The sequence below is a fragment of the Orcinus orca genome, chromosome 8 (genome assembly GCF_937001465.1).
Source record: "Orcinus orca chromosome 8, mOrcOrc1.1, whole genome shotgun sequence".
NCBI lineage: Eukaryota > Metazoa > Chordata > Mammalia > Artiodactyla > Delphinidae > Orcinus > Orcinus orca.
In genome coordinates, this window is record NC_064566.1 from 99,707,072 (window position 1) to 99,724,389 (window position 17,318).

Consider the following 17,318-nt stretch of genomic DNA (forward strand, 5'->3'; position numbering starts at 1 on the left):
GTTAGCTGAGCTCATACTACTTACAGAGCGTCCCGTTGAGCAGGGAGGAGGCTCAGAGGTGTGCGCCCAGGAGCGTGAAGGTCTTCACTTTGACACCAGTGAAGTGTTAAACACCAAAGTGTTAAATGCTTTGGTCGGTTCAGTGGTGGAGGTGTACAGAAGCTTTTTGGAGAAGGTGGGGTTTGAAATGGGTCTTAAAGGATGAACAGGACTCCACTGGGTACATATGAAGGGAGAGAGCGCTTCACGCACAAGTGGTGAGCCGTTGGGAAGGGAGGGGGCAGGGGAAGAAGAATGTGTATTAAGAAAACCAGGGGAAGATAAGTAGAGAAGATGGGCACCCTTTGAGCGAGTACAAGGAGAAAGTATTGAGATCTAGGGAAGTGTCAAATTATTTTCAGTAGAGAGCTTTGAATTCTATTCTGAGGATTTTGGACTTTAATAGGAACGCTAGTAGGGGGCAGAAAGATAGTATCAGGCTTTTATTTAGAAAGATTCAAGGACAGAGGTGTGAATGGGCATGAAAGAGGAAAGGAGAGGAGAAAACTACTTAGAAGGTTATTAGAAAAGTCTAGGCTGGAGGCGTTGAGAGCTGGAACTCTGAGCCCTGGGGGTGGAAGGGAAGGATGGGTTATGGGAGCTTTAGGGAAATGGAATTGATGGGATTCAGTGGCTCACTTTTTGTGGGGTGAGATGGCAGCTTGAGAGACTAGGAAATGAGGATGCCACGGAGATTGGGCAGTAGTGGGAGGCGGCTTGGGAGGAAAGACGGCAAACTCAGTTTGGAGCATCTGAGGTGCTCGTGAGACACGTTTGGAGGAAATGTCACGGTGGCAACAGGTTGCTGGGCTGAAGCTAACAGGACCAGAAGCAGGTAGAGGAGTCCTCTGCTTCCAGGCATAGTTGAAGTCATGGAAAACAGGAAATGGCTCAGGTGGTGAAGGGCCCACCTTTGGGGAAGGACTAAATTTCAGGTGGAGGTACAAGGGAGGAGCCAGCTGCTGAGACAGCAAGAGGAATAGAAGAGAGAGGTGTGCGTCATCAGGGAGAAGGGGAGAGATTTTCAAGAGCAACACAAATCTACAGCCTTATAAGCACAGAGAGGAAAATGGCACGGGATAGTATAAGTTGTCTGTTGACTGAAGTGTTGAAAGCAGAGTTTTTGGTGCCCGTCGGGTGGCACACGGAGGGTCAGCTGACGTGGGGTCACTAGGCGGGGAGAACATCTAGACACGTCGACCACGAGCGCCCAGATTCACGCGGTTTTGGATAGTTGCGGTGAGTTTCCTCCCGGTTGGAATTTTTTGCCTACCCTTTGCTCGAATCTTTCCTCAACAGGCAGTTTTCTCAGGGATTCAGAGTTTGAGGAAGGATAAAGGGAGCTCCTTTCTATTCCTGGGTCTGGAATCACCATGTGTGAGGATGTCCCTTACCTCGGGAAAAGACAGGAGCCCAGCTGTGCGTTCGCGTGTCCGAGACAGGCGTGCACGTGGTGTCATCCACACCCTTGCTCTCGCTTCTCTGAGCAAACTAGTTGAGGTGAGGGGCAGAGGTCCTGGCTGTCCTTCCAGTGAGGCAGTGCCAGGAGACGGCTTCAGCCCTGGAGTGTTTGGCCGTGGGTTGCGATTGGCCCGAGAGAGGGGGCGGGGCCGCCCCCAGAGAGGTGAGCGCCTGATTCTGTTCCTCGGACCATCCCGAGGCCCCCAGCCCCCACCCCCGGACGGGTCCCAGGAGCCACTTGCTGCTCTCCTAAGGCCCAGCTCTTCCAACCGAGGGAGAAGAACGTAATTTCCTTTGTCCAGGGTTTGGCTGGAGATGTTTGGCTGGAGATGGTAGTAGGTGAGTTCAGAAGTCGGAGACGATGAGGATGTTGGCGGTGGGGTGAGAACTTGAAGAGCTGCTTTCTAAATCACAGTTGTTGTTGGTATTATAACTGAGTTTCCAAATTCAAATTCTGTTTGGGGATGAAGCAAAACATTCGGCCTTAGTGTCCCCATACGCCCTCTGGTCACATTTGGCTTCCTTTACTCTGGTCTCCTTTTGTTTCTTCTCTCCATCCGTTTCCTTCCAAAAGTCAGAGCCCTGCCCTCGCCCCACTGCTGCCCTCCTCCCGCACTTGCTGGTTTGGGCCTTTGGGCTTCCTTCCTTTTCTCTCTGCCAAGGATCCCCAGGTGGAAGGTTCTGCTGAAAGGGGCGTGGTTTTCATTGCAGATGGGTCCAGTGGGACATCTGAGGTTGCAGCTGGATCTTCATGCAAATGGCAGTGTTCCCTGCCCTGCACTCCACTGGCTGAGGGAAGGTGGGGATGCAGCTTTCCAGGGTGCTTCCTGGGGCCCTGACAGCGTCGCATCCATCCGGCTGTGCCCAGAGCCCCGAGCCTGCCCTGACCGCCCTGTGCCAGGCCTTGGGCTTTTCACCCCCTCCCCTCATGCTGCTTTGGCTTTCCAGTCTCACGTGGGCTCTCCTTCCCGTTTCCCGTCTCTTTCCTCCATAACCTTTCCTTCCCCCGTCTCTTTCCTTCCTCCATTCTCTCAGAGCAAAGCAAACACCTGTTAGAACTTAACTGCACTTAATTTTCCTCTCCTCTTCCTTTCTTCATCTCCTCTAGTCCATTAAGAACACAAGCTAAATATTTACAGTTTTATAAGCCTTGACGTGAGGGGATTTGGTACGGTGGGATGTACGAGGTACCTTTTGCAAGTGAATTCCAAGCCCTCTGTGATCAGAGGACGCTTGATTCTCTCTGCCACGCGCTGGTCTTATGGCACTCGTCATTACTACCTTGATGGAATGATTTAAGGACCCAGTGAAATAATATGTTGTGAATGCTTTGGAAAGTGGGATTATTTTTGTTATTTTTATGGGCAAATATCTCCAAAACCAAATGCAGAAACTGGATTTTGCAGCATGTATAAAATGAGCTGATAGTACTGCTATCACCTCTGATGAGCCTTTCAGATCTTAAATTCCGTGTTCCCTAGACAGTTCTTGGCATATAATGGGGGGGCGGGGGTGTCCTGACAGTATCTGATGGATGGATGGACAGACAGATGGTCGGATGGATGGCTGGGTGAACGAATCTCTCCATGTCTAATTGCCCTACTTACCCCTTCCTATTGCTATTTCCATTTCGCGTGGACACCACCGCCCCCTCCTGGCCAGCAGCAGTATTATGGTGCAGCAAGTCCATAGCTGGGCCCTTTGCTCCCTATTTCTCCCCAGCCCCGAACCCTGGCTCCCTGAGCTGGCTCGTTGGGACCCGTCTTTGGCCTTCAGTCACTGACTGCTTGTCTTTCCTCCCCCTCCCTCTCCACCCCGCCCCCTCTCTCTGTCTGCCCCTGCAGCACTGCCAGTAACTCCAACCGCAGCACGCCGGCCTGCTCCCCCATCCTCCGGAAGCGGTCTCGCTCGCCACCCCCTCAGAACCCGGACGGAGACAGCATGGTGGAGAAGGGCTCAGACCACTCCTCGGACAAGTCCCCGTCCACGCCGGAGCAGGGCGTGCAGCGCAGCTGCCCCTCGCAGTCCGGCCGCAGCGGTGGCAAGAACTCCAAGGTGAGCCAGACCCCACCGGGGACTCTGTCCTTGCTCATTGGCTGGCTGCAGGGAAGCTGGCATTGGGGGGACAATGAAGCAGAGAACCCCGTCATCCAGGGACCTGACGTGATTGACCGGCCCCTAGTGTCCCAGAGATAGCCTTGATTCAGTGAGGCGAGGCGGGGCCGGCAGGGGAGAGAGACCCTAGTTAAATTGTATCGTCTCAGCTAAGCACTCCGAGAGGGCCCCGGGAGCTGGAAAAATGACTCCGCAATGACCGTTATCTCTCTTTAGGGGCTAGGGAGCCTCACGGGCCTTGAGACTTGGTGGAGAGGTGCTCTGGGGGTCAGGAGGGGTCATCTGTTTAGCCCTGCTACCTTTTCCAAATTTGGGGTGGAAGGGAACTTTATTTGGGACAACTGTAGTGCCAGGAAGGGAGTCCTCAGGGAAGGTTGCGGAATGCCGTTTTAACCTCCGCCCTGGCCATCACCCTGCCTGACCTTTGGTAATAACCTACTTGGTACTCATCTGGCCAAGAGGACGGTGACAGGGCTCTCCATCCCTCCCAAGTGTGTCAGAGTTGCCACCTGAGCCCCGGGCCTTTGCCTAAGGAGGGGCATAAGATAAGCCCTGGGTACCTGGCTACTTATGGTTCCCAGAGACTTTCTTCTCCCCCACCCCCTTAGTCCTTTGGGAAGCAGGAGATGTCTTTGCCTAGATGCTCCTTTAAGAGCTTCTCTTACCTGCTGGACTCACAGGCCCTGGGAAGGGGAGGGGACCCCGGGAGGCTCGGGAGCTGGCTTCCCACCTGAATTTGTCGTTTGATTTCTTGTTCTTCCTCTTCTTCCCCCCCCCCCCATCTCCCAAATACCTTCTTTGCATGCATGGTCTTAGTCTCACAAGCGCCTCTCAAAAGTAAGCCATCTTTTGTCTCTGTCTTCGGTCTCCCCTCCGGTGTTGGACTGTCTGTAGTGCTCCGCACCCCTCCCTCTTCCCTCGCCCATCTTGGCCCATGCGTCTCGCTTGGCCCCTTTCCCAGAAGGGCCGGCCCCACTGCCCCTGGCAGGCTGGCTGAGGTCACTGAGCGGACCATTCCCACTGCACCCGGAGTCGGAGACCAGACCCGCCCCCCACCCCCGTGTCTCTGCCTGTGCCCCAAACACTGCCTCGGCTGGGCATCTGTTCCCTACTTTCCTGGAACCATCTAGAAGCAGAGTCCTGCCAGGGCTTAGTCTCATTCCTTTGGGGAAGGGAGCCCCCCCCGCCCCCCCCCCCCCCACCGTGATCTGGTGGGGCTGCAGGTCCTGATACCCCCTTGTACCTGCTCTGGTGGGCGATTCCTGATTCCCCAGGTGAGCTGATTGAGGGTCACGAATTCCCTTACATGAGTTCCCTGGTGCAGTAGAGTGACCCCAGGAGCTCGCCCTGGCCCGCTCCTTCCCTCCGCTTGCCCGCTGAGAGCTGCTCAGCCTGAGCGCCCCTTAATGCTTCCACCCGCCATCCAGCCTGGGGCTCGTGGTGTTCTTAGGATCCTGGCTGGTGACCAGAGGAGAAGTCTTCTCTCACAGGGCGTGGCACCAGCCCCGGGAGGTCGTGGACGTTGAGAGCTGTCCCTGCTCAGGCCCTGCACAGATGCAACCAGGTCAGGGAGCCCGTGCCAGAGTCTGCCCAGGACCCCAGGATTTCAGAGGCCTGAGGAGAACTTGGAGGGAATGGAGGGTGAATAATAGGTGTTTTACAACAGTAGCGGGGCTCAGGAAATGATACCCACGCGGGAAGGGGGTGGCTACAGCCTGAAGAAGAGAGAGCTGGGGGGTGACTTAATCATAGTCTCAAGCCTCTGTAAGGGTTTTGGGGAGGAGCAGGGTTCAACAGCTGTTCTGGTTACTGAGGGATGAGCGAGTGGCTACAGGGCTAATCCTACAGTCTGTGACCTTCAGGCTAAAAACTCATCTTAGCTCTGAGGATTTTACACCACCAGCTGCTGGCTGTGGGCAGGGCAGGAGGAGCTCTGCCTGCCCCGAGGAGGCCCCCAGGAGTCCCCTGTGGGTTCGGGGGGCTCGGCAGGTGCAGGCCTTTTGGGGACGGGGTTTGGAGATGACCTCCGTCAGCCCCTCCTGAGCCCCTCATGCCTCTGGCTGGGGAGAGGGCAGATGCGGCGGGACAGGGCATCCAGTTATTCCATGTCTCTGCCTCTGCCCACAGTGTTTACGCACTTTTCCATCCTAAGGTCAAGCCCTAAGCTTCCTTACACTCTTACCCCTGTGCCTAGCAAGGCCCTCAGTGAGCAGAGCGATACTTATCTATGGCCTACAGCACGGAAGTCAGCACTTAACGGAGCACCTCTTTTGGTCAGGTGATGGGTTGAGGGGAGTAGCCAATGGTGAGGATTTTTAAAAAACCCTAAATGGTAGGTCTTCCTTAAGAAAGGAGTATGAAGACCAGGTTCCCACCCCCAGGCAGCGTCTAGTCTGGGAAGGGAGATAAGAAACACAGATTATCCTGATTATTTGTGTCCAGATTATCCACAAACCTAACCTGACCTTCAGAACCACACGAGCAGTTGGGATGCTCGGATGAAGTCGGAGGCGGGAGAGCTCACGTCGGAGGCGGGGAGCGGGTGCACGGAACCAGGCTGGAACTCCCAGTGGGATTGTGGAGGGGCAGAACGAGGCATCAGGAAGAGACCAAGAGCTGAGCGTGAGCCCAGAGTGCACCTCAGCCCCTTTGCTAAGGAGCTGAAGAGGGAGGTGACTGGCGGGGTCCAGGTTTTCTTTCCCCACGAAGAGCTTGGGTGAGGCGGTGCCTGAACCCATCAGCCACAGACTGAGGTCCCATCCTCTCCCCAGCCGTGACCATCGTCACCGACCGACAGCACAGCAGTTAACAAGGACTGACTTGTGGCGGGGAGGGCGGCCTGCCACCCCAGGCGGACGTGGTGGCAGCCGTGGTTGGTCTGGGAAGTGTGCATGCGGGACAGAGAAGACACACGAGGACCAGTGTAGGAATTAGGCTCTGCGCGGTCAGGGTCCGGAGCAGGGAGCGAGGGAGAGCTGCAGGGGTGAGGTGAGCAGAGGGAGGGGAGTCTTGTGGTGGGGATACCCCTCCCCCGGTAGAGCCTTTTCTCAGGTTGACCGAATGCAACCGCAGCGAGGGGTCTGGTGGCCAGAGCTACTGCCACTGTTCTCACAGCCAGGCCACCTTGCTCCCTGCATCCTGTGCGCTAGAGGAGGTGACCTCATATTTTTCAGGCTGGCTGGAGAGTGCCGCCACTTCTCCCTGAAGCCAGGCCTCGCTCACAGTGTCTGCCTGCCCTTCTCTTGCGCCCCCATTTCCTCGTGTGTTAGTCCACTGGGGTTGGACGAGGTAGCTGGTGAGGCCCCGCTCCTGTGACTCTGCAGCTGTCCTGATGAGGCGGGCCCTAACCCCGGCCAGCCCTGCCGAGAGCCCTGGGCTAGACGTCAAGGCCCAGGTCTATTCCAGGACCCCTTAGTTTGTGCCACCGCCTAGCTTCCGCTCTGTAGTGCTGGCTTATGGCCGCCAGGGGGAGCCCGCAGCCGTTTCCTGCTCCGCCAGCTCTGGAACCGGGCGCTGCGGTGCCGGGAGCCCAGGCAGGTCCTTGCTTGGCCCCCGCGTTGTGCCTCCCCGCGCTGGGTGTACGGTGTCGTGGGCTCTGTGGCTCTGGCACGCCTTTTCACCTTTGACTCTCTCCCTGTTGTTCAATCCTAATTTTTATGGTTTCCTTTCCAGTATGACAGACTTAACCTGATCAAAGTAAGAAATTGTTCTTTCCCCCCAACTCCTCTAACTAGCGCTCCTCCGTCCCTCCTCTGCCCACATCCCATCTTCCAGACTCCCGGGCCTTTGCACTGGGGGGATGTGTAAGGAACTTGTCTGTTTCCAGGGGCCTTGGAGTCCCATAGGTGCTTGCTCCTCAGACCTCGGCGAGGAGTTTAGAAACCTGCTCAGCTCAGCCCTGTCCCAGCAGCTCTGCCTTTGGGCGGTTTTCCTGACTCTGTCCTCCCGCTTTGCCCAAATCCACTTATCACCTGTCAGAAAGCCCTCGCCCCACTCCCTCGTTCTGTTCTTCCCTTGCCTCTGGCCCTCTCTGCACAGGAGGACATTTTCGAGAACCCACCAGGACAGAGACTTCACGAGTGCCACTGGACACCCCTCTCACCCTCCGGGGCCACCGCTCCCTGGCCTCCCTGCCCCGTGAGCTGGGCCCTTCCGGTCCAGCAGCTCCTCCAGGACTCAGTCCTGGAAAGCGGAGCCACGGAGATCAAACTGAGTTCAGGGAGACTCACACCCACATGGCTGTTCCCAGGGGCTGCCGTGGATTTGGCCGGAGGGCTGGACACCCTCAGTGGTGATGGGTAACAAGCTGCCCACAGAGCGCTGGATCGGGGCAGAGTCTCAGGCTGAGGGACAGAAGTCCTCTCTCTGTGTGTCTGACATTGCAGTACTTGTGAACACGTATTTACACAAGCAAGTAACCCACACAAAGGTATCACACAGCTAGTCAGAGGTGGGCCCAGGTTCCCTGGTGCAGGCTCTTTGTCACTCTGAAGCCCTTTTTCCAAACAGATCCAGAAGGGCCGTGCATCTGTGCGGCAGTGCACGAAACTCTCCTTCTTCCATTCACTCGAGTTAGGAGGGGGAGGCTAAGTAAAGGATCAAATTCCTGCTGCCCCCTTTCCTCCGAGGGTCTCACGTGGAGGCCAGGACGGTGAGGTGAGCAGCTGGGGGCGGGTACAGAGAGTCTTCTCAGCCGTGGAGCAGGTGTCTGATGACCTGGCTTTGGTTTGATGAAACGCGGGCGAACTGCGGGTGCTTGAGGCCGGCAGCTTCCAGAGCGTGCTTTTCCACTCTTGAGAGAGGTGTTTTCATGGATACCTGTACAGCCTCGTGCCCTGTGATCTCAGAATGAGGACCCAAGAGTTAAGATGTTCTGAGGCGCAGGGTAGAGTCCGCTGCAGCCTCCTTGCCCCATCCACGCTCCTCCAGAATGACTAGAGGCTAACTTGCAGTCCGCGATTCCCATTCTCCCTCAGTGGTGGGATAGTTGGCTTTGAATATTTGGATTTGGCCCCTTACCTGCTAGGCCCTCTGGATGGGAGAAGATGAGGCTGTGGTGGGAATATGTGACTTCCGGATGGGGCCGTGGTGACAGCCTCTGTTGGGAAACGACCAAGGAGGGCGTCTTGCAGAGGAGGATTGAGCACCTGCCTTGCCACCTGCCCCCTGGCCAGTGAGATAGGGTGTGAGGTTGCAACAAAGCCACTCAGAGGCAGCACCACCCACGCCTGTCCTTCGCCTGCTGACGCTTCCTCTTCAGAGTGAAGGTGAAGGTCTCTACAGAGTTCTTCCGGATGGGAGAGCCGGCGAGGGGGGCGCTCGCACGCCCAGGCCTTCGCCACTGCAGTCACCCTCACCCTCTCCAGACACCGCACAGCAGACCACCTGAGAGCATGCCTGCCTTCTTCCCTTAGGAGTAGGGACCCTGTAAGACCAGGTGGGCGGGATAAAGGTTGCCAAGGGTGCCCACGATCCACACCTCTGCGTATGCAGCCATAGCTCGGAGAGCCTGCCGTTGGGTTCCAGGCCACCACAGTGAAGCAGACGTTACAGTAAAGCAAGTCACGTGGATATTTTGATTTCCCAGAGCACGTGAAAGTTATGTTCTGTCGAGTATACAATAGCATTATGTCTAAAAAGGGCAGTATACACTTAAATTATCATTAAAAATACAATTTTAAATGAAGTGAAAAATAATGGACGCTCTTGGGAAAATGGTGTCAATAGACTTGCTTGACACCCTATTGCTACAAACCTTCGGTTTGTAAAAAATGCAATATCTATGAAGCGTAGTAAAACGAGGTGTGCCTATAGTTAAGATGTGGACCCATAGGCAAAGCTTCCTTCTACCCAGTGATTCTCCTCCTGAATTATACACCCTTGGCAAGCATTTTAAAACTGAAAATACCCCAGCCCCAGTCTACCCAATCTAAACCTGTTGGGTCAGCCCCTGAAGGGATGGGGCAGGGGTGTGCGTGTGCGTGTGCGAGTGCGTGTGTGTGTGTGTCTGTCTGTCTCTATCTGCTTGTCTTTCTGTCTGTCTTCCAAGTGGGATGTGTATGTATAAAGGACTCCTGGCCAGTGAGATGGGAGATAGACTAGGCCATCCTTCCTCTTAGCCATCCCTCCTCTTTCCCTAAAAAACTTTGTTACCTTTGCTCAGGGCTGGGAATGGAGAGCACCTGAATTCTGGAGTCGGGACGGACCAGGGTTTGTTGGTATTGAATTTTAACCCCATGAAGTCGGGAAGGACCTTTAGCAATTATGTGCTTCAGCCTTCCCCCCAACACACAGCCCCCAACCACTCCTTGGCCACTGTCACTTACGTGATCAGCCAGTTGGGCAGAAGGAGGAATTTACTGAGTTGGAGGGAAGTTTCTAGGCAGTCCCTTGACTCCCAGACACCAGAGGGTCCCACCCTGCCTTGCAGGGGGGCCGACTTGGGTGGACGGCTGTGTTGGTCTCCGTGGGTACTTTGCTTCTGATCAGGGCCCATTGGGGACTGGGTCTCGGATGCCTGCAGTGCATCCCTCGCCCCCATCAGAAGAACCTTGTGATGGGGCCTGCTCCCTTCCGGCCGAGCTCTAGCTGGTGCTGCGCTGCCTGCCATCCCAGCCGCGGGGGCTTCCAGCATGGACCGCTCCCTGGGCCTCCTTTCGGGAGCTGTCTTGAGAAAGGAGGACCCCCACCCCGAGCAACAACACGGGGAGCCTTCAGCTGCCTTGGGGTTCCTCCTCCCCGCCCGCCCTCTGCTGTCTGTGTAACCTTCCCTCTGGAGCCAGGAATGCGCTGGCCGTTCCCGCCGTGTCTCGCTGACTAACGTTGCTTCTCTTACTTTGTTTTTTCAGAAAAGCCAGAGCTGGTATAACGTAAGTATCCCTTTTCTCTGCTTGTTGGCTTCGTGCAAGGCGGGTGGGGGGTGGCCGTGCTCGGGGGATGGAGGCATGGGGGGCGCAGCGTGGCTTCCCTGTGGGCTCGGGCAAACTTAGGGGCCTAGCAAGGTGGGCTTTACCCCTGACCAGACCCCCTCCCTCAAAAACCAGACACCGTGATTCTCTTCTGTAGCAGGACAGGACTGCTGGTGAGGGAGGGTTCGATTCCCGGAGACCAAGCAGGGATGGGCTGCCTCATCCCCCCGCTAGAATCCCCGACAAGGGCCCTCCATCCCTGACGGAGGAGACCGGGCTGGGGAGGCATTCCAAGGCCAGACAGAACTCTGGGACGGGACAGTCCTGGGGCCTAAACTTAGGGCCGAGGTTTCCTCCCCTTAACCGAGACATTTCGGGGGAAAAGCAGTCAGACAAGTTGCCCGTTTGTAGTGAGGCTGTGTCTCATGTAACGGAATGTGACTTCTGTCCCTGGGTCCCCCCAGTAGCCCCACGGGCACACTCCTCCCAGAACACATCCCCGGCTCTGGGGTCGTCCCTGCGGTGTCCAGCCAGGCGCTCCTACGCGGAAGCCGGTCGTGGAGTAAGTGGTCCCTGCAGAGGCCACATCCTCTGGGTCACAGAGCCGGGGCCACAGGGTTTTGAACTTTTCCCGTGAAGAGCAGCTGGCTGAAGTCTCAGCGGCCTGCCCGGTCGTGCGCCGGCCTCTGCGGCTGCACGGTGGATGGGCGGGCAGCCGTGGCCGGGTCTCAGGTCACTGTCTTTCATCCCTGAGCTTGCTGTTGCCTGTGCTTGACCCTGATGGTCACGTGGACGCATCCTCCCCGCTCCCCTAACACCAGGCCCTGCTGCAGCAGGTCGCATGGACTTGGAGAAGGTGCCAGAGTGGGCGCCTGGGAGACGGGCGTTGAGGACGCTCTGGCGAGGGGGAGCGGCAGGAGGAGGGGGGAGGGGCTTGGGTTTAACGCAGGGACTTGGGCTGGAATCGCTGTGTGGAGGGTGCTTTCCCACAGGGCTCAGCGGTTCCCCACAGTCAAGCACATGTCCATCAGCCCCGTGGCTTCCCACCTCCTGCTGCTCAGGGGACCAAGCAGAAGTAGGGTTGATGGATCCCAGCCTTAGCCTCACCCAGCACAGGCAAGGCAGAGGTTGGTGGGCTGTGCTGGCAGGAGGGGAGTTGAGGGCTTAGGTGGCCTGTGGGTGGGAGAAGCCGGACTTCAGCCCCTCAGCCCCCCTCGGACCCACAGTGGTCTTCACCTGGGCTGTGGCCTCCCCGTGGCTTAGAGCTGACATCCTGGAGGGGAGAGGAGCTCCTGTGTGGGAGGACGTAGAGGGGATGGAGAATGCTTTCCTGGGAGTGGGTGGGGCCTCCAGCATCCTTTCCGTCACGAAATCTTCCACGCTCCCGAGGGGTACTGTAAAATCAGTGCCTCAAAGGGGAACAGGGAACACGTGGCTGCAGACCCAGGGGACAATTAAATCGACCAGATTTGGACGGGCAGGTCCTCAGCCTTGCTGCCCGTCTCCACCCTCTCCCTCTTATCTACTCCTTTCTCTCCTTTCCTCTTTCCAGCAAGCTTTTCTGTTCCGTCTCACGTTTCCTTCCCTTGAATCCTTGCCTACCCTTTCCTCGCTGACTCCCCCGTTTTCTTTTCTCCACCTCCGTTTGCCGCTCTCCTTTCTAACTTTCCTTCTCCGGGCTGGCTTTCTCTCCCTCTCTGGTTCTAGCAGGTTTACTCCCCCCCGCCCCCACTCCACTTTTCCCCTCCTTTCACTCCTAATTTCTCCCTCAGCCCCACAGAGGAGAACTGGCGTCTGAGCCCTCAGCAGAGCAACAGGCTAGAAATAGATGCTGCCGCTTGGCTGGACGGTGGTGGTAGGCCAGCTGCCACATGGGGCCAGAGGCCAGGCGTTCTGATGGCAGATAAGTGACAGACAGAGGAGCCCGGCATGGCCGAGCGCTGCTTCCTGGTGGATTCCACCTGCAGCGGAGACGTGCTGGAACAGCCCGCCCTCACTCGCTCCGTAAATCTCCTTATACAGTCGTCCTCCAGAACCCACCCGGTTCCCAGGCCTTTCCTGCCCTCACCCTCCATTAATCCTAGGCTGTCTCCGTTCACCCTCCACCCCTCACCCCAGATGGATTCCAGAGACACTGACTCTCCACCCAGCACAAATCATTAACTCACAGAGGCCAAGTGCACAAGGGGCTCTGCTGAGCAGCGTTCAGAGATCCCCTCCCGGCCTCCTGCTCTCACACTGGGGCTCCTTCTGGGAGCTCAGCCATACCAGACATGGGGCCCATCCACAAGTGTGTTCCTGCTGCCCTCCTGCTTCCCCTGCTCCCCGATTCAGGGTTGCCAGGCACACGTGGCCCCTTGTGTCTGCCACCCGGCCCCGGGATGCTGCCTTCTTCCTGGTCCTGCCGGACTTCCACTGTGGACATCCTGACTTGTGGGCGGAACAGGGAGCAGAATGGACCAGCGTCGGGGAGGGAGAGAGAAATGGCGGGTGGGCCTTGGGAGGCAGCGGCAGAAGCTGAGCAGATGGGAGGGAAGCTGCGAGGCACAGGGGTCTCCAGCCGGCCTGAGCCACAGATGTCAGGGGCTGTGTCTAGTGCATCTCGGCATTTTTTCTTTACGTGTTTTCACGTCCGGAGGGTCATCAGCTGCCACAGTGGGTAGAGCTCTAGAGAGGCCGGCTTCAAGCAGCACCGGGACCCCCTCTTCCAAGTAAAACCCTGCTCTCGTCCTGAGGCTGGTGCCCCAGCTCTGGGCTGGTCCACCCCCGGGTGTCTGTGGAGGAAGCATGATGCTGTGTGTTCACACAGTGGCACCCCCGTGGACGCCCACTCTGATGGTACCAGTGCGCCTCTCCGTGGGCGCCGCCTGAGCGTGGCTGTGGCCCTAGGCTGGATGCTCTGACTCCACTGGGAAGCCAGGTCCTGGGAGTTTCCCTGCCTGAGCTCAGAACCACCTGAGTCCATGCCCACGGGTGTGTGGTACCCCCGTCCTCGGGGGCCTGTGCTCCTGCGGTATGCTGTGTGTGTGTGTGTGTGTCAGCGCTCGTGCGCAGAGGCCCCATCAGGAAACTTCAGTTCATCGCCCGTGCTCCCTAGCACTGCCCCCCCCAGTCCATTCCTGGTTTCTCAGGAGGCCCTTGCCCTGCCCCTGTTGCTGTGACCTGGTTCTCTGTTTTCCCTCGATCTGCTCGGTCCTCCTACCTCACCACTGCGTTGGCCTAGGGGGCTGGACTTTGACCATCAGGAAGGCTACCCCGTGTCTCCTTCTCAGCTCTGCGACAGCCCTCTCTGATCCGCTGGTGGCTCTCCAGCTATGCTGCTGCCTGAGGCTCCATCGCTGGCACTGGGCATCCTTCCGATAAGCAAAGGCTCTGTCTCCCCAGCCCTAGGGACAGTTAGAAATGCCTGGCCGGATTCGGGACAGGGAGGGTCAGCACGTGCTTGCCGACTGTTGCGAGAACATCTCAGGCCCACTGGAGTGGCCTGGCTCTGATGTGAGAGGAAGCCCCCCCAACCCCGCCCTGTCCCTCCCCAGCCTCCCCCTCCACCTGCCTCTCTTCTGCATTTTACTTTTACCTATTTAGCCAGGGAGGAACTGTCACCATGATGACAAACCATCTTGGCCTTTATAAAGCGTGGGTTCCACGGAGGGAGGTGGCTGGACCCCAGGGACACGTGGAAGGACTGAGGCAAGAGCCTCTGGTCTCCAGCCAGGGATATTCAGGTCAAGAGTGGGGTTTGAAGGCCGGGCCATCTGCCTGAGTCCCTGCCAGGCATCATCACATCTACTGCCCCTGAACCCCGCTTTGACTACCCCAGTTTTATTAGTCAAGGCCCCCAGCTTGGGGGATACACAGGTGGAAGGATGAGCAGAAACAGCGGACCAAGGGGAGAGTTAGGGGCCAGAGGGGTGCAATCTGCCCCCCAAAGATGGCCCCACTGGACACAGCGGGCTCTCGCATCCTGGATGAAGGCAAGTCACAGAAGACTTTTCCCCGGTGCTCCAGGTGGACAAAGGTGCTTCCTCACCTGCCTCACCTCTTTCCTGGAGGGTCAGTCATCTCCGTGGCAACCTAGGGAAAGGAAGGTTTCTGAGGTCAGAGGATGGGAGCCCAGACGCTGGCGGCTGCCCTGAGACTTTAGGGCCCAAGTGGCCTGCTGGTCCCCGTTGGGAATGCTGGCCGTCCAGTGGGGAAGAGGGATGGTGCCGGCCCTGTGGAATGACCAGGCAGCGCTGGCAGACATTCTATTGAACAAGAGGACGAAGCTTTGTAGGAATGAAATTCAAATGATGGGGGACAATGAGGAAAGTGGGAGAGAGCCCTGAAAGGCATCGCTGAGGACAGCTTGGCAGCCCGTTTTTTTTTGTTCGTTTGTTTGTTTTCGGGGACGGCCTCTGCTTCCTCTGCCTCCGTCCAGCTTCCCTCTGTTATTTACCCATGGACCCCCGTGCCCCCATCTTAACTGTCTCCAGAGCGGCCCCGTCTCCAGGTGAGACCACTTCCTGTCCCGCTCCGCTCCGCCTTTCTCTGTTATGTACGCTCTCTCCCACTCACCTCTCTCCTTCCTTTGCTGGGTCACCTCCCCCGTCTCCACTGCCCCTTATCCCACATCTGGCTCCTCCCTACCCAGATCTGGTTGAAAGTCCAGCGTCTCCTTTGAGGGTCTCCATTGGTTTCTTCCTAGGTGAGGCCAATGTGTCACCAAGATCCATCTGTTTTTTTCCTGGACTCCTCCACCCTCTCCCTCCCGCTGCTCTATCTAGGGAGGGGTACCACTTGGTCCCAGCTCCCAGTGTTTGCCTTGGAGTTAATGTTTAGCCTGGGGCCAGTTCCCTCTCCCCAGGCCGGAAGTTGCCCGCTGCCCTGCCCGGTGAGGGGCGTAGGAGACAAAGGCTGAGAGCACTGAGACTCATCTCCAGGGCTTATCTTTCTGGGTGTGTCCTGCCCCTGACTCACTGCATCGGACCCCAAACAGTCATCCCCTTATCTGGCCGCAGCAATACTCAAGTGTTTCTAGGGAATTTCTGTAAGGATTCAGCCCTCTTGGGTCCTGGCACTGCCTAGATCGTGGGGTCTGCTGAGGCCCAGGAGAGAAGCATTCCGGTCACCCTGGAAAACGGAATTGCTGACTTCTCCTCCCCCACTCCTGACGGTGGGGCTGATGCAGGGCGGAGAGAAGCTCGGATATATGGCTTGGAGAGTGTTGGCAGGGACTGGGTGCTGAGGGGCCCGTGCCTAGAGGAGCGGGGATGTGTGTGGATGTGTACACACACGATGCTGTGTAAATAGGGACAGTGTAAGAGGCGCAGAAGGAATGCATTCATGTGCTAAATAGTTTCTGAGCGGCGGAGACTTGAAACCCACCATACCAGGTGCTGGAGAAGATAGTTGGGGGCGTTAGCTGCTTCCTGGAGAAGATGGTAGTCTGAGAGAGGAATCACCCTGCACGATGGATGGGCGGAGGAGGTGGCTGCGTCCGAGGTGTGCACAGTGAGACGCGAACAGGAGTTCTGGGGAGGACTCAGGCTCTCCCTCCAACACGACTTAACTGGGAGACCCCAGGTTCCTCTGAAGCACAATTTTGGGTGTTGGGAGTCAGGAATCTATACTTTTAATACGATGGTTAGATCATTTTTAAGTACGGTACAGTTTGAGCGTTACTGCGTCAAATACCGGTAGCTGAGACTCCTAGGACAAAGGCAATGTTCTCCCTCTTGTGCAGCCTGGAGACCCTCCTGGCAAGGCGGGCAGAACTGGGGAGGGCGAGGGAGGTGCCCCGTTTGTCTCCAGAGTCTGACATTTCCTGGGAATCCAATCTTCCCGGCCCCAGTGCTGTCTGACCTCTGCCCCAGCTTCTCTTTCTAGAGCCCTTCTTGCCCTCATTGGCCTGGCTCTCTTTCCTCTCCAGAGGGCTCAGCTTCCTTGCAGCCTGTCTGTCTCCTTTGGAGCTGGCCCAGATTCTCTGCTCTTAGCATGGTTCCTTGGCCCTCAAGGTCTGAGAGGCTGAGTGGGTGCCCTCCCGGTGTCCCTGGGAAGGAAGGCGATGCCGCCCACACACCTGGGAGCTGTTGGCCTCAGCTTCTCCCCACCGGCACATCTGAAACAGGATGAGTTAAACTTCCAAGTCTCCTGTTGCTGCTGCTGCTACGGGGGAGTTGGTGGATGGATGGGCCAGTGAGGGAGAGCGTGTCTCCAAGAAGTCCCTGGCTGTTCAGGTCTCACATTTCAGATTTCATCACAACAGCAGTGCCCCTGGCACCTCCTCCCCTCCCTTCCCCGACGCAGAGCCTTGGCCAGCTACTTTCCATTGCAGGAAACATCTGCTGGGGAGGCCAGGCTAGGCCGGGGGTTACTGGAGGACGTTGGCCGGTACCATCATCCAGATCCTGTAACTCGAAGCGTGTGTAGGGCTCCGGCCCTGCCCGCCCACCCGCCCTGCCTCCCCCCCCTCCCTCCTGCCACGGGCGATTCTAACAAAGAAGTTGTTTGCTGGTCAGCCGAGAGGAGCGCGTCTGGGAGGAAAGGGGGTGTGGGGGGGAGCAGGCCCTGGTGCCCCAGCCAGCGGTGGCCACGCTGCCTGGGTGAGGACCGTGAGTCACAGCGACCAGCGCCCGCCCAGAGCAGCGACTGCACGTTGAACAGGCTGCCTTACGGGACGGGCCAGACAGAGCTGGGGAGTTGGGCGTCTGTCCTCCCTGGAGTTTCAGACCAGCCGTGAGCCACTGTACTTACTGTGTGTGAGTAACGGTGGGGCGGGACTCTGGCGGCCCTGTGCACCTGCCCCGTCCTCCA

At 57.5% G+C, this 17,318-nt stretch overlaps 1 protein-coding gene across 2 annotated transcripts in view; it reads left to right on the forward strand.

Moving 5' to 3' along the window:
* GRAMD1B (GRAM domain containing 1B) overlaps positions 1 to 17,318 on the forward strand; it is a 251,406-nt gene that overhangs the window by 198,054 nt on the left and 36,034 nt on the right. The window contains exons 4-6 of one of the 2 annotated variants that reach the window (XM_049713921.1): positions 3,345 to 3,555; positions 4,432 to 4,452; positions 10,464 to 10,484. In XM_049713921.1, coding sequence (XP_049569878.1) covers positions 3,345 to 3,555; positions 4,432 to 4,452; positions 10,464 to 10,484 — 253 coding nt within the window. The remainder of the gene's footprint in view (positions 1 to 3,344; positions 3,556 to 4,431; positions 4,453 to 10,463; positions 10,485 to 17,318) is intronic. The other variant, XM_033407353.2, reaches the window with a different exon arrangement.